At 38.1% G+C, this 24885-nt stretch overlaps 2 protein-coding genes across 3 annotated transcripts in view; one reads left to right on the top strand and one right to left on the bottom strand.

Moving 5' to 3' along the window:
* The window catches only part of tnn (tenascin N), a 42465-nt gene extending 39596 nt beyond the window's left edge, over nucleotides 1-2869 (top strand). For both annotated transcript variants that reach the window (XM_079243494.1, XM_079243495.1), the window contains one exon: nucleotides 2316-2869. In XM_079243494.1, the coding sequence (XP_079099620.1) occupies nucleotides 2316-2465 (150 nt within the window). In that variant the 3' untranslated portion in view covers nucleotides 2466-2869. The remainder of the gene's footprint in view (nucleotides 1-2315) is intronic.
* A 7858-nt stretch (nucleotides 2870-10727) lies between these two features.
* Nucleotides 10728-16074, bottom strand: kiaa0040 (KIAA0040 ortholog). Its single transcript, XM_079244262.1, has 2 exons — nucleotides 15936-16074; nucleotides 10728-11937 (listed from the first exon to the last, which is right to left on the bottom strand). Exon 2 carries the CDS (start codon nucleotides 11353-11355, stop codon nucleotides 11023-11025), a length of 333 nt encoding a protein of 110 aa, XP_079100388.1. The 5' UTR covers nucleotides 11356-11937; nucleotides 15936-16074; the 3' UTR covers nucleotides 10728-11022.
* Between the last annotated feature and the right edge of the window lie 8811 nt (nucleotides 16075-24885).

The following is a 24885-nucleotide window of genomic DNA, read 5'->3' as shown; positions in this document are numbered from 1 at the left end:
TGATAGGACCACAGTGAAGGCTTCTGTCCAAGCTTTTAATGACCCCTTAGTACATAAAGCTGTTTTCATATTATTTTTAAGTTGACTATGTCATTATTTTTAATTAATTAAACACTTTAAAAATGAGGAAAATCAGACTTCATGAAACATATTCATTGTTATATTTTGTTGTCATTCATCTATTGTAATGTTTGTTATTTTTCCTCGTCTGTATGTCTGTTAGCTCAGGGCCCAAGACTCTTCACCTTTTATGGGCTTTTTTCTTTGTTTGTTTTGTTTTTTTGGTGTTTATCTATGCAAGTCGGGCCAGTTAGTCTGTCTTTTCAACTTGCAAGATAATGGTATTCACCAATCTAGGAGGAAACACACAATGACATCTGACACAGGGTTTTCATTATAAACTTCTGAAATACAACTTAAGAACAAATTTAGGAAGATTTGTAAGAATATATTGGTGAGTGAGGTCCACTGTCTTCTTGCGTTACCTCGTTTTAAGCTTTTGGTCATTCTACATGAGTATTTTGGTATATGAAGAGTTGATAATTGAGTCAGTGATTGCAAAGTTCCCAGGTCCTGTAATCGCAGAACAATTCAAAAATAACACCCCATGCTTCACAGTTGCTGAAGTGTGAGAAAATGTCATTTTTTGTACATTATGACCAAACACACCTGCTTTGGTCATGACTGTCAAAAAGACATTGTTGTTAGTTCAGAAGAAATTTTGCAAATCTAATCCATGATACATTTCTGTAGTGTGAAAGTGTCATAAACTTTAAAATCTAACACACTATCTGATCCTGTTTAGAGTCAAATGTTTTAAAATGATTTTTTGTCCTGATATTTAAATCTTAATATAAACATAGTTTATTTGTTTTAATATTGAAAAAGAAACAACATAACCAGGTACGTTGCTGGGTAGGATCTGCCCTGCTATCTGATCCTTCCCATATCTCAGCCTGCTGCTTAATCCATTTGATTTAAAGTAACCAAACTATTTATTTCAATTTAAGAATAAAAAAAGGCTGTTAATACGTTTCTTTATAATTTAGGTCTTCCAAAATAAATAAATTTGGCATTAAAAAATAAAATTATAGTAGAGGAGGTTTAATACTAACTAGTTGATTGTTTTTATAAAACTTACAATATATTCCAAACTAAGATAAGAAGTGTTTGAAAACAGGATAACTGTGACAAGTAAACAAGGCAGAAGCCCAGGCAGGAAAAATTGGCAGGTGAAAAGGGGAAAGTAGGGCTATAAATATACAGGAACTTAACAAGACGGAATGTGAACGCAATGAAACAATTATGATGGGTGGAAACCCACAAGTGCATAAAGTGACCCAGCAGTGCAGACAAAACCATTAAGTCTTTAATATGAAGCAGGAATCAAATTGGTATTATCTGTAACATTGCCATACTTGGAGATATGACAAGTCAATGCAACACAGTACTGACCTTTCTTGGAGTTTTCATGTGTTCCTTTAGCTAAAATAAAAATGAAAGTGAAATGTTCAGAGTATATTTTAATCCAGCAGTCTTTGGTAACCATGCCAAAGATGTTTGGTCATTTGATCATTGTTTTATGTGTGTGTCTTTCCAATCGCAGAGGAAAATAGAGCAGCAAAACCTGCCTGTGCTGTTGTATTTTACGACAGATAAAGCCAAATACATCTCATGTAATTAACCATAGTGACTGGGAAAAAAATAGCAGCATTATAATGGGTCTCATAATTTTACAGAAAAAAACAAACAAACAAAGAACAACAACAAAATAAAAGTAAGTAAAAATGCTGCTCCCTGGTGGGCAACAACTCCCCCCCAACACCACCCCCTAACACCACCCCTCAAGCTCACTTCATGTTGTTTTCTTTTAGATTGTTGGTGTGTGTGATGGAGAAATGGCCAGAATCCGTCATCAGTGATAAGAAAACGTATTTGTCAACACAGCTATAAACCAAGTGTTTTCCACCAGGCGGATAGGGAAAACAACAACAGTTATTTTGTCTTCGGCCGAGTGATACTGCATGAAACTCCAGGGGATTTCTCTTCTTTTGTCCAGATTTCTTCCATATTATTGCTCTTTCTGATGTTTCCAACAATGTTTACCACCAAAACGCAATAACAGTCAGAACAAGTTTGTACTAATACGAAATAAGCCAGAAGCAGGTATTTCTTACTGTTTGTCAGTCTACCTGTCTTATTGCTACTTGCCTTTACTGTGACTATCTCTCTGCGTACCACCTCTTCCCTTCACCACGATTCTTTTCCTTTCATGTCTTTACTGCTTCTTTATTAATCTGCTCTTCTGCTGTCAGGGAGTGAACTGGGAGCCATGGAAGGGCCATCTCACATCTCTCGACTTCACGGAGATGAAGATCCGACCTTTGGGAGCCATGTCCAGCAGGAAGAGAAGGTCGTTGATGGCCAGGGAGAAAAGCCGAACAACAAACACCCACAAGCAATAGGAGAACCAGCCACAAGACAACAGATGCAATCAGCCCCATTAACCTGTGATCACACTAGATTTAGTTGTTTCTGTATATATGTAGATACAAATGTCTGACCATACTGCCTATTGGTTTTCTTGCCTCTATGCTTCAACTTCTGTACAAATTCTGGTAAAACAGAAAAAAGCTCAAATTCATTTGTAACTTATTGTCTGTTGTACTCAGATCAGAAATTCCAAGGTTTAGTGTGATTGTAGGAAAGTGGATAAATCGGAAAAGGCCTTTGAGCTGTTTGGAAATGATGATGAACATGAATGAGTTTAATCTTTCAGTTATTAATATGTAATTGTAATTTTAGAAAATCCTGTTCACCAACTGTGGTAGAAACTTGGAGTATAGCTAAATCAGGAAGAACTTTTCCTCCAGTGACTCCAGCCTTTTAGACTTAAGGCAGTCCTGCAGTTTACTTGTATTATATTTGTTTAATTCCCATCATAGGAAGAAAGTGAATGTATAACAATATTGTCTTTAGAGCATAAATGTGAGGAGATTAAAAAAAAAAAAAGCAGTTACAATGGCTTGTGTGTTTAATTAATGGATCAGGTCTAGGCAGGGCCCTGTTTCTATAGATTATTGATTTTGTCACATTATGCTGCCACTGTTTTTCCAACTGCGTCACATCACATCAATTCATGCAGGAGAAGCTGAAGAATAACAACTGACAGCTGTCTGGAATAGCCAAACTTCTCCTGCTTTACATTCATACAATGAGGGCAGCGCACATCAATCAATGTGACGTCGGCATATTAGATGTCAATACGAACAGGGTTTGTTTGGGCCATCCTCTGGAGCTCAGAGACCAGACTCCTTTCAATCTGAAAAGCTGACAGAAGTCATTAACACAGCTTTGACTTTAACTTTACTTAATTAAATTATATATATATATATATTTTTTTATTACAAACTTGGTTTATGTGACAAGGATGGAGCACATCAATCAGCCTCTTGGCTAATTTGCCAGAAATGATTTGCTGTCTGTCATGTATTTTGCATTAAAACAAAAAACAAAAAAAAAACTATTGAAGATTCTTTTGGACATAAGGTTTAATTCTAGTCAACCTGAAATCAGAGGTCTAAAGGTCAGAGATAAATACACATACAAGGGAATTTAAAGTTTATATAATAATCTTCCTTTTATGAATTGCATTGTCAGACTGACATTGTAGTTGTTCACTCATGTCAGTGTCACCGTTCACAGAAGAAATAAAGAACTGTAACATGATAATATCTTCGTTATCCTCATCTTGATAGATCCACATGCACTTGGAGTGATATGAGCTGCAAAAAAAAAAAAAAAAAAAAAAAAAAGAACAAGGAAGTAGTAGAATTACTTTTGCTTCACCGATTTTAACGAAGTTGTTTGAAGACAGTGTGATATTACATGGTAATATTCTCTTTTTCCCCCCCACCACTGCGAGTTGTATTTATATAATTATATATTAACTTGATAAAACTCTTTTTATCATTCAAAACAGATTACTTTATTAACTTAATTTTAACGTAGATGAACCCATCATCTTTAACAGTCCAGCTGATTTCATCAGATTAGAACTACTGTGTTGCACCAATGCAACCATTTCATCATACAGGGTTGAGTAACTTCCAGTAACTGGAGACTGTTTACTGTCTGGTTAAGCTTCCCATTAGCTTCCCAGTTCTCCATCTCACAATCTGTTGACAGTTCAAGTCCACTGACTGTTTGAGCAGGAACCATTTTACCACGGCACTTTGAAAGTGTATGGGAAGGTTGTAAAACACACCCTATTTAAATCTTAAGACAAAAATATTCATATATCACATATTATCTATTCAAACAACAAAGAAAAAGTCATTTCTACCTTGAAAACTAAATGGAAGGTTGCAAAGATAATACTGTTGACTATCTAATTCGTCATCAAACAAAGTTTGAGGAAGCTGCTGCCTAAAATGTGGCAGCAAATGTTCCTTGCATAGCATTATATTTCAACTTAGAAATGAAATGTCTCAGAAAAGCTCATTGATGCAGGAGGCTGTTTCAGCCACAGTGATTGCAGATTACTTTAAGGAGATTGGTTCCTGCCCTTGCTTTGAGAGGAGAGTGCTTTGCTTAGTGGCAGGATAAACAGTGGTGAGAATAGTTTTGCTCTGCCTCTTCTTCCTCTGTTTCTTTCTCTCTGTCAGGCATCCATGAAGCATAGTTTGAGCTTGCTGATACACACATCACCTCCAGCATCCGGTATTACTCAAGCTTGACACCTTTTTTTTTTTTTTTAACATATATCTTTGTAATGAAACCACAGGCTCAATCAGTCAGGCTCAGACCAAGCTGGAAATTATAAAAAAAAAAAAAGAGAGAGAAGACATCTTCAAAGAGTCTCATTTCTTTCTCAGCAGTCACATTTTGTCGTTTTTCTTTAGCTTCAATGCTCCAGTGCTCCTGCTTCTTGCACCATAAGAGAATATTTGACTAAACTTTACAACCATAATAGACAATACTTGAGGTCCCTCAACATGCATAACATCGATCTGGGTTTAAGCCCCTCAGTGGATTTGTGTATTGATGTGTTCACCAAAGCGTGATTCAATCTCATCAAACTGTGAAACACATTTCCTCCTGTTTGCTAGTAACATTTTACACCTGCCTTTCTACGTCAGATTCAAATTCCATGAAAAATCACACAAAGCATTTAATATCGCAATAATTTCCATCAGTACGGTCTGAATGTTTTGTCTGTTGAACAGACATTAGTGTGGTTGCAACAACCCACCTCCTACACAGTTACCATCTGTTTCCACTCCTATATGTTAGACACACTCTGAGTGTAGAAGTTTTTTTTGATAATGCAGCTATAATGACCGTAAGTTTTTCAGTGCAAATTCAAGTACTTGTGGTTTAATGCAATCATTGCCCTCCATACATGACTGTACAGCTCTCTTGTCCTCGTCTTTCACAGCACTCGTTCGGTATTGGAATGGTTTTTGATATATTTGCTTCTGTTAATTATTGATTGCTGTATAGGTTGGAATGGCCTTAAGATAGAAAAGAAAAACTACCATGCAATTTTTTTGCTTTGTTTGCTTCAGAGGAACTAGGTCTAGCCAAAATAGCTACCAGAAGTCCATCTGATTGCTAGCATGAGATAACTAATAAGGAATGGAGCAACAATTCCCTTTGTGACCACAATCACAGTGACCAAATAGCCCAAATAGCAGTCAAATATCAAAACCTGCCTCTGAGAGAAGCATCCATTCAGACTTGAGGTGACCCTGATATATTCTGAAAATGGATAGTGTGGAATTTAAAGAATGTTTCTCTATGGGGCCTAGTGTGAAGCAGCAGCCAAATACAAATTAGGACACAGTAATTGATATAGTTAGATGATTATTCTGTTTTGACAGATGTACACTGCATGTGTGCATTCCAACAAACTTTGCATCTGTCCTGCATCCAGTCTTTTTTCTGAGCTTTCTCTAACCAATAAAGTCTGGGCATTTTGACTCATGTCTCACCTCTTGCTTTCTTTTCTTTTTTTTTTTTTTTTCCTCGCATGCAGTTATGATTTTATCTTGCATTGCTTTGATAGGTCAGACGCTGCACGCATTAAACAAAGGCCTTCATGTTGTTATCCAGTTGCTAGTGTGTGAGGTTCCTTTTGATTTGTTCAAGAGTAAATGGACTGGTGACCCTCTGGGGTGGACCCTGCCTCTCGCCTGATGATTGCTGGAATAGGCTCCAGTTTCCCTACGACCCTGAATTGGACAATGCCATATAGAAAAATATGAATGAATGAATGAATTATTTAATGAATGAATGAATGAATGAATGAACAAATGGATGGATAAATGTATGAATGAAGTAAAAAGTAACACAAAGTAATAAACCCTCTAGAGCATCTTAACAAAGATTGTAGTTATGTTTGAACAGCAAACATTTCACTATAGTTCCAGGAAGGATCCATAAATTTGTTCAAATTACACTAAAATTTTCTCATCTATGCCCCAAAATGTGATGTTGATTATAAGCCCATTTCCAATAGAGGTGAAACATTGTATAAAATAAAAATAAAAAAGAATATGATTTGCAAATTCTTTAAAGCTGCTATTCAATTATAATCCACGACGATGACAATATAATTAATCTCCAAACTGATAAACTTTAGAGATTTTATCATCCACTGTCCATAGTATCATCACAAGATTCAGAAAATCTGGAAAACTCTCTGCATGTAAGTGGCAAGGCCGATAACTATTCCCTGTGAGTTTTGATGCAGGTGGCACTGCATCAAAAGCCATCATCACTATGTAAAGGATGTGGAAAACCATTGCCAGTTAAGTTATAGTCAGTCACAGTTCGTCACTACATCTATAAAACTCTGCCATGCAAGGCGAAAGCCATTTGTCAACTACATCCTGAAATGGTGCTGCCTTCTCTGGGCCCGAGCTCATTTGAGATGGACTGACATAAAATGGAAAAGTATGTTGTGGTCTGATGAATCCACGTTTTAAATTGTTTTTTACAAATCATAAACATTATGTCCTCCGGGCCAAACAGGGAAACGGCCATCTGCATTGTAAAACCGAGAGGGTACTAGACTGGTCTGCCTGCAAAAAGTTAGCAAAAAGACAAAGTTTATTAGTTTGAACATCAGATATCTTGTCTGTAGGTTTTTAGTGGACTATAGGTTAAAATGGATTTGCAATTCACCGTATTCTGTTTCTATTTGAGCTTAACACAAAATCCCAGCTTTAGTGGAATTTGTGTTGTAAGTGATGAAGGCAGAGATTCTTTGAGATGAAATTGCCTCATTAGCCTCACTTTTATTTAATTATCTGTCCCTTGAAAACCTGCTACACCTTTTTTGTCCTTTTACACTCGTTTATTGGACCAAATGTGTATGTTCGTTAAAAGAGAGAGATCTTAGACTAAAGACTCATGTACAGAAACAGGCATCCCACTATTAATAGACATATCACAACAAAACAGTTGCATTGCTTCTTGTTTGAATTTTGCTCTTACTTCACAGTCAGTCACAGTTTATATTATCTCAGGAAGCTCTGTGGGTTGACACCTTGCCAAAAGTGTCAGGACCTTTCTTCTCGCTGACATGCACATAAGGTAAGTAGACCCTGGATGTTGTAAGTATTTTGTCAACCAGCCCAGATGTTTGAAAACATCAGAGTCCACACAGAAAGATTTCATGTCAAAACCTTGAATATTATCAACAAATAGAAACACAAGAGTCCACAAAGCTTGAAAAATATTATTTCTCTCCCTGTCATCTCCATTGTTCTCTATGTGCTTTATCAACCTATATGCCAGGGTAAATTATGCATGCAGAGCTACCAACAAACCCAGCCAAGCACATAATTAAAACAAAAAGAATTACCTCAGCATTATTTTAAACTCTGGAAACAACGAAAACATGTCCTAAATATACAGTGCCAACCATAATTGGATAGGATGTGACATATTCTCCCACCTCCATCCCTCTGGTCACAGAAACTTGACATAAGGAGAAACAAACTGAACATAATAATTTTATATTTTGTGCTGCCACGTTCACTCCTGCAGATGTTTTTATAGAGTCAATAAAATATGTTAGAATGAAGGGAATTAGAGGACAAAAAGCCTTGTTAAGACAAAAGAAAATGATCCCAGATAATTAAGCTTAATAAATATTTATAGCGCAGGGTTGTGAGAAAGGCACCTTTTGTACTTTATATGACGGATGTGAAAACTGATAATTAGCAGCAGCTACTTAATGGTCATCTGGTGACTTAATGTAGCTGGGAGGCAAATTAGATGAGATGAATTATAGAAGAAAATTCTCAGTATTTATGTGTGAATACTGAATGAGGCTTATCAGAGACAGAAAACCACATTTTTTGCACATTTGCTCTATAATGCTGATTAAATGACTGGGAAAATAACGAAAGCAAAGTAAGCTCCTCCAGATTGTTGAAGACACCACTGTGGCAAATGTTATTTTCATCCAGCTGTTATTGAAATCTAATCATTTTTTGATCTTTTCTCATGTAAACTCTTGTGACTTCCTGCTTTTGCATTTCAGCCTTTAAGTTGCATTTATCCCACATTTACAAGTGTAGTTTAAGGGAAAAATTAGACCAGTGAGAAGAAGAGATATCAGTCTTGTGTCTGCGAAATAATAAAGAAACAACTTGTCTGATATAATCACGGGTATGCTGTCTAAAACAAGCCTGCTGCAGTCAGGATGTCATAAGACATAAACAAAACTGACACGTTTAACAGACTCTTCCACATGCTGATGTTATCTGGGCAAATTTTTCAGTCTTGCAGTTGAACATATTAGCCGCCATGCGTTGCTTCCGTGGCCTTCAGTTTACAAGATCCTGTTTTCTCTGAGAATATATGTGAAGTGACTGGGTCCTGTTTTCCCAGCAGGTCTTGATCAACTTAACACCAGAGTGAACTAATGCATGGAGATGATGAAACCACAGCTTCTGCTTGATTAAACCATTAAATGTCACACTTTTAAAAGGAGAAAGAAAGAGAAAAAAAGAGAGCGAGCCTTCAGTCACAAAAAAAAAAAGCCAAAAGAAATCCTAATAATATCAAAAGATCTATTTTACTTAATGTTAAACTTTCAATTAAACTTAATTTGAACTTTTTTTTCCTTCTTAACAGAATTTCTTAAAATATATTGTACATACAAACATATTTATGAGAGCATGTAAAATGGTCAAAGAGACAATGGAGCGACCAAGATGAATAAAGGAGCAGCTCTGACCAGGTCGTATGTTGTTGAATAATGTGCAAAAGGAGCTAAATCAGACCTAAGTATTTGTCAAATTATGAATCCTTTCTTAAGACAGTAATTCTTTGTTCTTGGTTGTATATACAATAAATGAATTGATTTTTTAATATTTCCAGAACATTCAGTTTGATTCTAATGGATTTACCTGGACTGGAAACAAGAGCAAACATGGACCCTAAATTCAAAGTTATGACATGGGCATTTTAGACATACAAATACATATACAGCTATGTATCATGATAATATATTACATTTTATCATATATTATGTAATCATAGATGATAAGGATTCGTTCACCACCCTTACAAGACAGATAGCTTCATATCCAATCATTTTGTGAAATAAATCATATGTGATTGTAGGTCCAAAACTCTACCACACAAGTTAATTCATGCTGTGTTGACCTCAATGATTATGTAATGATAGAACATGAAAAGTTTAAAGACTACATGCTCAGATCCTCACTGCATCAATGTTAAATCTAAAAAGAAGGAAAGAATAAACACAGAAACCTCCTGTTCCTAATTAACTTGGGTCTTTCTGTGTTTTCATTTCTTTTTGTTACATATGGGATATAATAAATATGCAAAAGAGGCTGAACATTAAATGCTTTGATCATACAGTGCACAGCGCTCAAAGGTTTCTCATTTGATCTTGTGTGTGTGATTGTCATATTGTCATATTTGCTCTTTGAAGTGGATTTCATTACTTTAATTTGAGCTGTTTTGTGCGCCACATGACTTTATCAGACTTAATTTGTGACATAATTGTTTATTTGTATTTATTTTTCTTAAGGTGCAGTGGGTTCAACTAAAAAAGACAATAAACGGCATAAACAGGTTTTATTTAAAACATGGAAGTGTTTTAAATTGAACTTAAAAAATAGAAAACAATATTCTGAATATTTTATGTTCCGCTGATCTAAATGGAGCAACTTAGCAAGATCCTGAAGGAGGTGAACTGTCTCTCCATGTGACCAGTAATACATCATATCAAAATATGGAAAAATATGGAACAGGTTTAAGGATGAGTTGTTGTTTTTTTTTTTTAATTGTCATTTCAACTTTTAAAATGTCAGTGCATTTTGCTTTACAAAACAAGAGACAATCACAATCTGCACTCCAGCCGGAATATAAAAAGTAGTCAGTCATACAGCTATGTGAACACTGGGCAGGGTTTAAATGGTTTCCTCTTCTAAATCCAGACAGAATGAATTTCACATGGGAGCTCGAAGTACTCTCAATAACTCTGTTTCTGTCTCTCTCTTTCACACATGGACGCGTGCCAACACTTGCAGCTTTATACACACACACACATACACACATACACACACAGATTTATATATATATATATATATATATATATATATATATATATATATATATATATATATATATATATATATATATGTGTGTGTGTGTGTGTGTGTGTGTTGGTAGTCATTAATTTTCCTCTATGTAGCACACACTAAAAAAAGCCCATAAAAAGTTGTAAACATTGTCATAAAACCACCAACACACGGCATCATATGAATACAAAGTGACAAGAGTTTATGCACACATATGTTTCATCATATGTGCGACCTCTACATTGTGAAGTCTTTCCTCTTCTTCCAAACAATTGTCTTCAGTCTCTTTTGTTTCCAAGACAGTTCCACACCCTTTTGACTCCCCATCAGCATAGCAACATGAACTGGATGAACTGGTGCAGGATCAGCAATCTCATTGAACATGATGAACTTACACCATGGTGAGACCAACCCTGTCTGGGGTCATTGGTCCAGTCTTTACAGAAATCCACAAGTCCTCATTGTTGGCTGAATTCTTTTTCTTCTTTGTTTCTGACCTTGAGGTTGCCGTGGCGTCTCCACAGCAGCAGCAACAGCTGCTGTTGGCATGGCGACAGCAGCAGCAGTGGCAGCACACCACCACAGCGGTGAAGAAGACCAGCAGGGGAAGTATTAGCAGGACAACCAGGCAGACTGTGTTGTAGACTCCTTGGTTGTGTTTTTCTGTGGTGAAGCTCCAAAGCTGGTTGAAAAAATCCCGAAGGCTCTCTATTTTATCATCCATGGCTCAAGCTTGAAGAACTGCGACACTTTCAGTTGAGATTAATAAATAATTTAGCAAGGTAGGACTTAAAGACTGGGGGAAAAAAGCTGTTGGGGGAAGACAGGGAGGACTTTTATGTAATCTTGCTCAACTATAAAGATATGTATCACATTTAACTCTCAGTGTTTAATGATACACTAATAAATCCATCAGACTTTTTGGTGACTTGACAGTGAACTTTTGCATGCTCCATACATTCATGACAATCCACGCTGACATGACTGCCCTGAGGCACTGCTCTTTTTGATGTATGTGCTCAGGCTCATGTTGTTTATATGAAATGGAGACACTGGAGGCTACCTTCACGGATGGCTGCTTTAAAGGGTCCCTTTTTAACTAAAACACCAGAAACTCACTCGCTTGTGGAAGTGTTTTCTCGGAAACCACCAAGTTGCAATGATCTGATCAGAAGGTCTTGACTTGATCCGAGTTTGTTCATCCGGGTCAACACTTGATGACTTGCTTTCTCAAGCCTGACCTTGTCTTCCTACCCCTCTGGCTTCCTGTTTGGTTTTTTTTAATCAAGTTGTTGATTGGGTGTTTCTGTAAGACAAACAAAATAAGCAAAAATCAACATAGAAATTTGGTTTCTGTTTGGCAAGTTGTCTTCCAGCTTTTTGCCTTCCAAGCACCCATCCACCCATTGCTCTGTCTTTAACATGCCCTGCTCTTCCTCCTCCTGGCAATGTCAGTTTAGGATTTTTTCCAGCTTTCTCCTCATTAATATTGCAGAGGAGACATTTGGGATTCAGGACAGACCCTTGTAAGAGTCCTGCTGAGGAAGACACCAGCACAAAAGAGAAGGAAAGAGAGGAAGAAAGGATGGGAGAGGAAAGGCAAGACGGAGACAGAGGCAACTAATCTTTGTAAGAGTCCTGCAGGGACGGAAAGTATGACACAGTGTGAGAAAGGTAGACGAAGATGACGCCTGCTGAGGGAGATTCATCTGAATACAACCTTATGGTTCATATTGTAGGAGATAGATGAAATCTGGCCTGAAAAACATCAAAAACGTCTCTTTGGCCTCAGATTAAACCCTCATCTTGAGGAGCTTTCCCACCAGTGGAATACAAGACATTCATTAGTGTGAATAAAAAAAAAATGAAAAGAGAGAAAAATGTTCCTATTTACAGCTAAAGTACAAACTGTTTTATTAAATCTGAAGCCTGAAGGCAACATTTTTGTTTAAACAGTGCTTTTCAAATAATTTCAAACACTACTTGACTCAAGTGGCCTTTTAGAGGCTTTGCAGCTTTCAGCTTCAGATATTCTTTGTATTCAAGCTGCAGGAAGAAAAAAAAAAGAGATTTTCATCTCACGTTTGCTTGCTTCTTATAGAGAGAGAAGGATAGATGCACCTGCAAGCGGAGAGCAAACAGATTTGGCATGGCTGTCATCGTGCAATGTGTCTCATGTGTGAAATTAGTTTACCCGCAGAGAGCCTGCTAACTTCCCTCTCGCTCATTTGCTCTACAGGAAGCAACGCACTTGAAGTCTGTCTTCAAGATGAGAATAACAAAAGAGGAGTCTCATCATAGTATACAAAGCAAACTTGAGACAAACTATTGCTTTTTTCATATACATATTTATTTACCAATATTCTGTTTGTTTGTTTTTCCTTCCATTTAAATTAAAATGACTCACACATTTTTTTTTCTGTTTTTATGCACGGTTAGAATTTCCACCTGGAACCTGATTTATGTAAAGAAAACAGAAAAACAAACAATAAAGAGCACACCTGACTGAAGTGAAAATGATGTCCTGCTCCAATAAAATTGAATGGAAAACAGACTTAGTGACTTATACATGAATCCTGGGGATTTTGTGTCAGTCAGTCCACCACTGAGAAGAATGAAAACACCCAACACACACGGGCTGAAGTGAGTTAACCAAGCATTTTGCAGGGTTTTTGAGACATATCTGTGTATTATCTCAGCGTACGATATGACAGCTCTTTGTACTTCCTCTCATCTCAGAGAAATATTGTACTTTCTTTCCCATTTACTGGGAAGAAACTGAACAGCTAATATTTTACATGACATAAAAAGCTTTTAAAATGACAGACATCTTAAAAATATAGTAGCACCAGTAGCACTAGTCATCATTTTTGACATTTTAAATGTCTTATATGATAGTATACTAAATGTTCAAATGATCCAGTTACGCTAAGAACCCATCTGAAGGACAAACCTGCCAAAGTTTATTAATCTGATTTTTGTATCAGAGCTTCTTTTTCTTTCTTTCTGGTCTATCATCTCTCAACCACTCAGATTTAGTTGCTGTCTCAATAGAAAACTGAAAAAAAAGCAGGAACCAGGAGATCTATTCTTATGTTCTAAACACTTTTTACTTCTTCAGAATAAATATACTTACACAGAAAATGTCACCAACTCTTTACCTTTATAACACCGCTGAAACCTAAACCTAAACCTAACCATAACTTTGTTTTCTTACAGTGGGCTGTGTACACTTTGGTGTCACCACTTCATCAGTCTTGATTACTGCTTGCTGTTGCTGAGCTGCAGCACGAGTTTGTGATTGTGGTCACAAACTTTGTGACTTTGTGAAGTTTCACTGAAATTTGTGACTGTGATCCTCCTCACATTATGAAAACACAGCTGATATGATATCGGGCCTTCTTGGCCTGTGGGACTCTGGAGGCAGCTGATGGGTACCGACGGGCTAAGCGGCATGCGGCTTCGGCCGTTGCCGAGGCAAAAACTCGGGCATGGGAGGAGTTCGGCGAGGCCATGGAGAAAGACTTCCGGACGGCTTCGAGGAGATTCTGGTCCACCATCCGGCGGATCAGGGGGGGGGAAGCAGTGCTCCATCAATACTGTGTACAGTGGAGATGGGGTGCTGCTGACCTCAACTCGGGACGTTGTGGGTCGGTGGAGGGAATACTTCGAAGACCTCCTCAATCCTACCAACACGTCTTCCCATGAGGGAGCAGAGCTGGTGGACTCAGGGGTGGACTCTCCTATCTCTGGGGCTGAAGTCGCTGAGGTGGTCAAAAAGCTCCTTGGCGGCAAGGCCCCGGGGGTGGATGAGTTCCTTAAGGCTCTGGATGCTATGGGGCTGTCATGACTGACACGCCTCTGCAGCATCGAAAGAACGAGATCTCGTATACAGGTGGCTGAAATGAGTTTCCTCCGCAGGCTCTCCCTTAGAGATAGGGTGAGGAGCTCAGAGTAGAGCCGCTGCTCCTTCGCATCGAGAGGAACCAGTTGAGGTGGCTCGGGCATCTGGTCAGGATGCCTCCTGGACGCCTCCCTGGTGAGGTGTTCCAGGCACGTCCCTCGGGGAGGAGACCCCGGGGAAGACCCAGGACACACTGGAGGGATTACATCTCTCGGCTGGCCTGGGAACGCCTCGGGATCCCCCCCGCAGAGTTGGCAAATGTGGCTGGGGAGAGGGAAGTCTGGGCTTCCCTGCTTAGGCTGCTGCCCCCGCGACCCGACCCCGGATAAGCGGCAGAAGATGGATGGATGGATGGATGGATGGATGGAGCTGATATGACAAGTTACTGAGGAAGTGACATTTGATTCACATTAACTGTTCAACAAAAATCTGTCAAAAAGTCATAAAATGGCATTTAAAGAGACTGAATGACTGATCTGGAACAATAAGATCACTGGTTAAGAAAAATAAGGCTTTTGGAGAATTGATGTTTGGATCTTAAGTTGCTTTATTGGTGAGAATATGGGAGCGTTTCTCAACAGGCTTACTGTGCGAGTGAGGCTGGTTGATGACGCAGATCTTAAGTGAGGCTAGTTGATGTAACAATAGCACAGAGCAACCTACTTTATGGCGTGAAGGCAGGGAAAAATTTACAAAATACTTTTAGGATGTTTGAAACGGGACTCCATTCTTTGAATAAACTCCTTCACTGGATGATCTCACTGAGATGCCATTCTACAACTCTCAGTGGTCTCTTCACTTTCTCATGACACCGTGCTCTCCTTGAGCCATTCACACACAGGAACAGTCCATTCCTGGGGCACACAAAGACAGGAAAGGGCTGAGAAGAATGTTTTGATTGCACTCAGTTGGCCCCTGTTGCTTTTTACGGAACATGTTTGACCTAAAAGACAAAGTTATGACAGAAGGCAAGGCAGGAATCTTTAATGACTTGCCCCAAGCACACGGTCCAGAGCAGCTCTTTATCAGCCACGGGCCAATGAATGCGCAAGGGTTGGTTGTGTTCAGTTTGACTTCAGTCAACCACCAACAAGCAGTTTCATGTTTTTTGTGGCAGAAAATATGAACGATCTGGGATCATGGAGTGCAGCTGTTCTACTTTGGTCGTCACTGATATTTTTGAACACAGGAATCAGCTTTGTTGCAACTTGTCAAACATCCTGTGAAGTGTGGCCGCAGTCATAACAACATATTTTCATTTTTAAACACAGTCTAAACAGGAGAATCCATTTTACCCTTGAATAACATAGTACAAAGCCTCGCAAGCTTAAAAAGAAACACTTAGAACGGTTTCAGAGTATTTAAAGGCACTTTAGATCTCTTTGAAAGCAGCACCTTACCTCACAGGCACATGTGTAGTAGCAGGTCAGTCCCCCCTCCTGTCTGACCCAGCCAACCTCTCAGACTTCTGTTCTGTCTGTTTTGACACCCGGTTTCTGCTTTGTTCTGCTCCCCCTCACCCAGACATCTTGACAAATCTTCACTTTCTGTTCCTGTTTGCCTCTTTACCCGCTTTTCCCTTCCTCCTCCCCCTCCTCCTCCTGTGAGTGTGTGTGTGTTTTGGTCACAACGTCACTGTACCCTGCCCACTTTGTGTAAGAATGGGACCTCTGTCTGTGCTTATGTTTCCTACATGCGGTGTTGAATTCTTGCGGCTGCCTTACTTTGCAGCACAACTAACACTGAATGACGTCAGACGGAGAGGTGAAAACTTTGTATAAACTGAGCAATAAAATGGGATATGAAAGAACAGAAATACTTTTATTAACTGTGCTCCCCACAGGCAGGCTCCCACGCTTGTGCAAGCACTGATCTGAAACGTTTGCAACACCAGCAGATGTTGCAGGCAAGGTGGAGGCATGCTTGCATAATAGTACAAAAACCGCTCCACCCATCCCAGAGTCCCAGAATGAGAATAAAAAAGGGGAAATGAAAACTGGACAAGCACTGTGAATAGCACCAGGTGAAAGAGTCAGATGCCATAAAGATATGAAAGTGTAAGTTCAAGTCAGGAATACACACTTGCAAACACCCTTACTTTGCTTGAGGCTTTGTGGTCAATGTGCTCTTAGTTCATTCAAGCAAAAGAGGATTTTTATTCAAAGAAGAAAAAAGAAAAGCAGTGTTCAGCTCATGGGAAACCATGAGCTGAAGTGCGCTGACATATGTACTGTAAATGTTTTCACTTACTGTGTGATACAAGACTAAGTGAACTTACAAAATGTAGAATGTGAGTTTGTGAATTCATTTAGAAATGTCTCAGTCAGGCTGAACTACTGGATGAACGGCAAATCTTTTAGTTAAAAAAAAAGTATTTCCTGCATATCATGCCTGATCCAAACACGGCTGCTTTTTCATGACGATCGACTGCAGCTGCTGTACTTTGGAACCATTTTTATCTGAAAAGCCACACTTCCTGGCCAGCTGACATCTGAGCATGCAGCGTGCTCGTCTGTGGTCACAGGGCAGGGTTACATGGAAATTGATGAGACAAGCCTCGCTGCATCTTTCAGGTGTGTCTGAGCTGTCTTAAACAAATAGCAACCAGCCGTTTACACACTCAAACACACTTACGCACATGCTGCCAGCTCATGACTGGCAGGGTGTGCACCTCCACACAGGGAAACTTTACTCAGATGCTGCAGAAACACAAAAGTGTCACCCCAGGCAAATGCTGATTAATGACTTCAGTGTCGGTGCACTTCCCTTGATGGAGGTCCTTCTTTATGGTAGTTTATATAAAAATGATTTTACTGTCTATTTCATTTTCTGCTTTTGATTGCTACTTCAAAAGCTTGTGCATGCAAGTCATATTTTATGCACATGTACACTTTTAACCATGTAGGGGTGCTTGAAATGTTATAGATTTTATGCTCTGCTCATTTGCTTCTCATCCACAAGGCGACACGCTGGACCATTCTGAAAAGAGTTTGCTTGTAATGCAGAACGTATTCAGGTAGAAATGCCCAGCAGTCAGTGCATAAATGTGTCATGAGAGATGTATTGTAAATTTTGTACTGGTTCCTTTAAAAAAAAACAAAAAAAACACTATACTAAGCCCTAACACAACTTCGAACCCTGCAAGAACACCTTATTTTCATCTCACACTGCTCTGACCCTAATACAGGTCCCATTTCCTCAGTGGAAACCTTACTCTCTCTATACTGCATTGACCCTCTGCTACGATGGGTGTAGCTGCCGTCTGGTTTTCCACTGTGGAACTTACCCACGAGGGAAAGCTCAAACAATACATCCCTTTATGCTGCTCAGGTCTGTGGCTGAACAAATTGCAGGAAAGACCCCTGAGCTCATGTTGGATCACTGGTCAGACAATCATGATAGCAAAATAGTGGATGTGACATTACCAGCAGCATTAAGTAAAGCCTCTTGGAATTACTGGACTGTGTAGGAGACCATTACCAATCATAGCGACCTTCTGGCTCTGCCAACAGTACAGTGAAACAGGGGCAATATGAAATCAACGCCATGCTCTCTGGAAGTTGTTGAATGTGGGTGCTAATGAAAAGTGACTAAAGTGTTGTTGTAGTGGAATCAGACAAGTATCCAGGAATAGCCTGCTAATAAAACAAGCTAAGCCTCCCCCCATATATACAGACCTGGGCTGTGACTCAGTCCTGTAAAATGTTTGGACACAGGCAGTAAGAAAGGGAACGACATGACTAGTCTATATAAGGAATTGCTTCTTGCCTCACAGAAAACGCACCACTGAGGAGTTACTGGTTGGCATGTGAAGCTAACGCGTGTATGGGGCACTTTATGGCACGTAAAGTCAGCCTGCTATTTTAACATTTAATTACATAATCATGTCAGCATAGTTCTCATATGACACAAGCTGCCGCCTTGCATCTTTCTTAAAGCAAATATCTCTGTCTTGGCATGTGAGCTGGAGGTGTTTCTCTTATCCTGCTGTGTAAATGAATAAAGGGAGATGTTGTAAATTAGCTGTATAGGAAGCTTTGTTTCTTTCCCAGATTGTTTTATTTTAATCAAAAGGGAGTTTTTTCAGTTCCTCTTTGCGAACCTGGGATTTTCCAAATACAGAAAAAAGCATAAATGAAATGCTGAGGGAGTAAAAACTTACTCATGTACTATTATGTGGTTGCTATGGAAATACATTTCAGAAGGTTTACATAAACTTATAATTATTTCATGAAATATGTAAATACATAGATGGACAGACAGGAAATATCCCCTTAAAGCAAATAAACTTAACGTTACAATTACTGTGTCATACAAGCTGACTCTTGTTTCTATGAAACAAGAATAATAGTCCCTTAAGATGAGCGCTGATCTCAACATGACCTGTTTTGGTTGTATTTCAACCAGGAATGTACTTTTATGTGTCTGTGCATTTTGGTTTGAAGCTTTGAATTTGCACAACAAACAAGTGATCTCGAAGTGCTCTCATGGGTAGCCACATGATCTTTTTATCTTTAATCAACAACATGGTATATGTTATAGTTAACTATGTGGACAGTAACTTAATAGGACATAATAACATTTACTTCTTTAATGACACCTTTTTTTCTCTTGGTAATACCAGCAATCCTTCCCAAAGGTAATCAGTATTAATCAATGAAACCATTGAGTGAGCATTGGTTTATGGGAATATAGAGAACAAGCTGACTGGACACATGTAGTTCTAAGCCTTGTATTTTTTCCTGCTGTTGACCGCCATGTGCTTGTGTTAAAAAAGTAACATTAGCCTTGAGGAAGAAGTTTCTCATCTCAGACCTTGTGATGTTGTAACTTGCATATGACGCCTTCCTTGTCTAAAAGTTTGTGCTTTTTTCCCACCAAACATGAAGTATTCTGACATAATCTGCATTCACTTCTGATTGTTAACTTCCAAAAAAACCTGTTTGTTTTCATGCCATCCCAACATTATTTCTGGTTTAATTGAAAAAAAAAAAACTCTCAAAAGAAAATGTGATCTTATATGTTAAAAAGAAATTTAATCAATGAAATGAAAAGGCAAACCGTGCTTTCACCGTGAACTCTGGAAATAAAATCCCATAAAATCTCTTGTGTAAGTGGAGCAGCTGTTCCTGTAGGTGATGTGATGAAATGCAGAACAAAGTCTCTACTGAGCTCGTCTCTCAGGTCATAGTAGCCCTGAGAGACACTTTCACATGTCTGTGCTCTCATTTCTGAAGGGTTCTGGGGGATTCAGTTCAGCTGATGCAGGATGCATTAAGGATCCCTGCTGGCACACAAAATAAGTCAAACTCTGGAAGAAAACAGAAAAAACTAACTGAGATACTCAGAATCACGACTGTAAATAAATTCAGGTTGCAGCTGAATGTATTGATCAGCAGTGACCCATGTGATCAAATGCATGAAAAACATCAATGTGGCCTCTATAAAAGTGAAGGTTCATTCATCCTAACTGCTTAGTCCGATTAAGCGTGAAGCTTAAGTCTATCCCAGCAGTCTTTGGGTGAAAGGCAGGGTACACCTTGGACAGCTCGCCAGTCCATCGCAAGGCCACATAGACAAACCACCACTCACGCTCACACCTATGGGCAATTTAGAGTAACCAATCAACCTAACACGCATGACTTTGTACCGTGGCCACTGTCCAAACCCCACCCCAGCCAAGGATTGAACCAGAAAGCTCTATCACCTGAGCTACTGCTGCCCCACAATAGGTTGTATGTCAGTCTTAGTGATCAAATATATTTTTTTATCCTTACCGAGAACTTTAGATTTACATCCTGACAGGCAGTTAATATAATTGCATAAATCAAATATGAACACGACAAAGTGTCATTGAGGAGAGCTGTTTATTCATCAACAGGACAACTAGCATGATGGCATCACCAACAGTGACTTTTTCCTCGACCTCATACAAGTCATTTTAATTGACACAACCAAGTGACAAAATTTGTTTATTCAAATGTTGTCATGTTGGTATATGAAGGTAATCCACAAGCAAAACAAAAAAAAGGATTCGTCTTTCTGGGAGTCACACTTGTGTTCTATGATAGAAAACATTGTGCGAAGTCATGTCATCCAACACTTCATGCTGCTTTGTGGCTTGTTTAAGGAAACACTTGAAAATGAGGTTTTCTTAGATAAGAAAATGCTCACACAAGTCATTTCCTCCTGAAGCCGTCTTAGCTAACAGGAAAGCCTGGTGGCAGGTATTTATGAGCAAAATGAGCAAAAACTACCTACTTTTGTGTACCTAAACTAGACAACTTGTCTTCAAAAACTGAAGGTTTAGTTTTTCCAATTACTTTCGGAAGAATGTTTGCAAAGATATTCTAGTACTTTTATAGCATTAACATAAGAATTTAAGATCTGGAAAACATGGAATAGATTCAAGATTGGATTTTAATGAAAGTAAACATGCAGTCATGATCAGGAAATCTTCCATTTTTGATCCTTCATGTAATGTATGTAATGTATATTTATTTAAAGCTAGAATAATGAAGCCAGTATATCAAACTGAGTAACTCAATTTATGTGATTACAAAAAACTAGTAAATGTGAGTAGTTAGACAGTTTTTTTTTTTTTTGTTTTTTTTTACAATCGGAGTTGGTGTGTTTACATATTCTGCAGAAACATGTTTTTCTCTGTTATCAGATTTCAGTTGAAGTATGCAGTTTGACTGGAATAAGTCAGTCTGCCTGTTTGGTTATTTTTCTTTTCTTTTTTTTTTCTTTTTTTTTTAATAAAAAAACATGTTTTGGTAAACATGGCAACCCTTGCATCCTTAGCCATATCTATCCTAATACAGGCGCTATATGCAAAATACACAACACTCTGCAGATGTTCTTCATTTATACACCAGCAGAAAACAATGGTTGTCTTTCATACAGCAAGCTTCTGTTCTTGGGCTTGACATCATGGGTACTTTGCTGCGCATCACTGCCTTTTTCTACCTATTTCTGTGTGTGTGTGTGTGTGTGTGTGTGTGTGTGTGTGCGTGCGTGCGTGCGTGCGTGCGTGTGTGCATGTTTTAAACATACAACTAGCCGGGAAACTATTTACAAGCATACATGCATTGGGGAGAATATTTGGGAGAAATCTATGGATGTTAATGTGATTTCTGATAATAAAGAGTAACTGTTGTTATCTGACAAAGCGCATCACATCAAGCTGTTCAAGTGATCTTGGATGATTTGTTAACTCCAAAAATTGGATAATAATCACAATTTTGGTGTTTGGAAACAGGTTCAACTACAAACTCAATCTGACTCCTGGTGATTGTAACCTAACCAACAAATGATAAAAGCCCAATGCATCAACAATATTAGCACAACTTCTGTGCTCCTTATAAGGCTTTATCTCCACAGGTACATACAATGAACAACTCCTGAAAATGAGCCATTCTGGGATCAGTGTTGTATGACGAAGTGGTGCACAAGCTCATACTATGCTCAACATACAGTAAGTGCTTTGGAAATAGAGAAAAGAGGATGTTAATAGTGATCAGAATAAAATCACAATTTGAGAAAAGGAAGTCGGGATTAGGTCCCTGAAATCAGCTGAAAATAAAACATGTGAACACGCTAACTTCTCCTTTCACCATTTCCTTTTGGTTGACGTTTTCTAACCCTGTTCTTCATCTGACCCTGAAATCATAACCTCACTATGAACTAAGTCAGCCCACATCTATATACTGTATATAGGCCAGTTCATTCAAGAGAGACCAGAGTGTGATGCTTTTAGTGAGTGCTTCAGGCCTTCAGTTATAGGACAAATAAAACCTGAGCAAGAGTGCAGAGACTTTAGGACAAACCTGAAGCCTGAAATTCTACACCGGTAACTTGTACAAAGTGTAGAAAACCTTCATTCCAAGTTTTCCCACATTTTCAATTGTGATCCAGCAATTAGAGCAAACATTACTACACACACAAACACACCTCACATTCATCTCCACTGAGATTCTGAACAGAGAGGTCTTCATGTCTTCATGTTGCTGTGAGGCTCTGTCTATTCATGGTCTGAGCATCAAAGCATCAGTAAATATCTAATGAAAATCAGGCTTCTCACCAACTGGTTGCCCAATTAAGCCAAAGTGTTTACAACTCAATTTCCACAGTCTGACTGGGATATCTGGGTTGCAACCCCCACTTACTCGGATGCCTGCCAGGGTCTGTTAACTTTCAGAGTTCAGTGAGATGTAAAGAGACTTTGGGAACACATGGGAGGCTGAGGATGGCTCACAACGCCGCTTTTCATCAGCTTCATGCCATGACCAGCTCTTTTATCAATTCTGTGAAAAAATGTGAAGATGTTGAATAAATGGAATGAGAAGAAGGAGAGAAAGTGGAAAGATATAAATGATTGCTGACAAAAAGAATGTTGGATATTCTGTTATCTTTTTATAATGCAGTATTAAACTCTGAAGCTGTCCAACAGAGTAGCTGCACAAAAAACATCCAACATTCTGGTAATAGTCCTGTTTTTTTTTTTTTTTTTATCACGTCAGAGGTCACAAACAAACAATGTGATTCCATTTATACATCTTATTATTATTTTTTTTTATACTTATTGATTAGCATGTTATACTGACCCTTAAATTAGAAAGATGTCTTCAATCAATCAATCAATCTTTATCTATAAAGCATTTTTCATACAATGAAAAATGTAGCGCAAATGGCTTCACATTAAACCAAAACAACAATTTTACCTGTCAAATACCTCTAAATCAAGAGCTCTGTATTGTGTTGTTGCACCTTGGCTGAGACAAAGAAAACTATAAATGAGAAACAGAAGCAGTTGTATTTTGAGCCAAAATCCAAACATCTGGTTAATGTTTCATGCTTAAACTGTACAGAGCCTTTAAGCGCATCAGTAAATCCACTTGTAAATTTAATAGCCATATGCTAGTCATGCACTGCACAGCTTCAGAGAATAAGAGAGAAGGACAAACACAGATGGGTACTCTGGACTTGGTCACTGGTTCTGATGCTACTTTGAGGTTTGTTCAGATTTTGGTTCATTGCAAACTTCAGTCCAAAAACTGTTCCAAAATGCAAACCTCAGAATGCTGGAAATATGTTTTGCGCTGTATTATTATGTAAGGCAACTTGCCGATATATAATTCCCTGTTATTCTTTAGGACCATTTCACACATATAACAAATGGCACAGGCAATTGTATGCTTACTTTTTTGTTAACATATAACATGTTAAAATGTCTTTTCTTTTTCAATGCTGCAGCCTATATATCAAAAATTTGCGAAAAGCCCTTTAGGAGTTAGAGTTCAATTTTATTTACCTTTGGTAGTTCTATGATCTTGCAGGCAAGTGAAAAGAAAAGAAAAGAAATAGATAAATAAATAGATGGTCCTTTGGAGAAATTTAGATTTAACAATAAAAAGTTTCTATTTATAAGAGAAAGTTTTCTGAAAGTCATTAGAGTCATACCTATTTGAAGACATTATATTCAACTGAATTTACTAAATGAAAACATTTTTTATAGTGCAGCTGTGTTTGTAGTTTTTGTCTTCTATAAAAACTGACACTGCAGTGTCGTTAATTTCATTGTATCTGACTCTAATTTATTCACCAACTTTTAACAGGCTCATTATTTACAAAGTTGTTTTTTGCTGACCAGACAGTAGAATGCATAATAAATAGATAATTACAACGTGATACAAAATAGAGAAAAATAAAAAAAAGAGTGGAATTGCTGAATCAGAGATAATTTCAGGGTAAAATTCGTGGCTGTACAAAACAATAATGCATGTCTGGATCAAAATGTGCACATAATATTTACAGCATTAGAAATAGATGGGTTATAAATATTTACATATGTAATGTTCAATTAGACAAAACTAACATTTACTTTAATATTATTGCTGTATATATGCACAGTGCAGAATAGAGTCAGAAAACAAGGAGTTTTAACATATTCCACTTCAATTCATTTGAGGGCTTTCTTATATTTGCTAAGAAAACTCATTAGGGTTCAGAAAAGTTTGAAGACAACATTACAACACTCAGGCACTTCCTTGCTCCTGTAATGTAGAAATACAATCACAATCAAGCAGCTGCAGCAGCTCCATTGATGTGTTTTTTTGGGCAACTAAACAAATAGACAAAATATGTATCTGTAGGACATCACCTTATAAATGACAAAAGGAAACAGGCATCAATTCTGACTATTTGAATATTTTATTAATATGTAGAAAATGTATTAAAAAAGGAACTATATAGTACATGTTTAAGTCAAACTAGAGCTAATTTTGACAGTAATACCCAAGGTTACCCAACAATAATCCCTTAGTTTATGCTTGTAAGACCTTTTCA

Source organism: Telmatherina bonti (assembly GCF_933228915.1).
Source record: "Telmatherina bonti genome assembly, chromosome: 7".
Taxonomy (NCBI): Eukaryota; Metazoa; Chordata; class Actinopteri; order Atheriniformes; family Telmatherinidae; genus Telmatherina; species Telmatherina bonti.
This window is presented reverse-complemented; position numbering and strand designations above follow the sequence as displayed.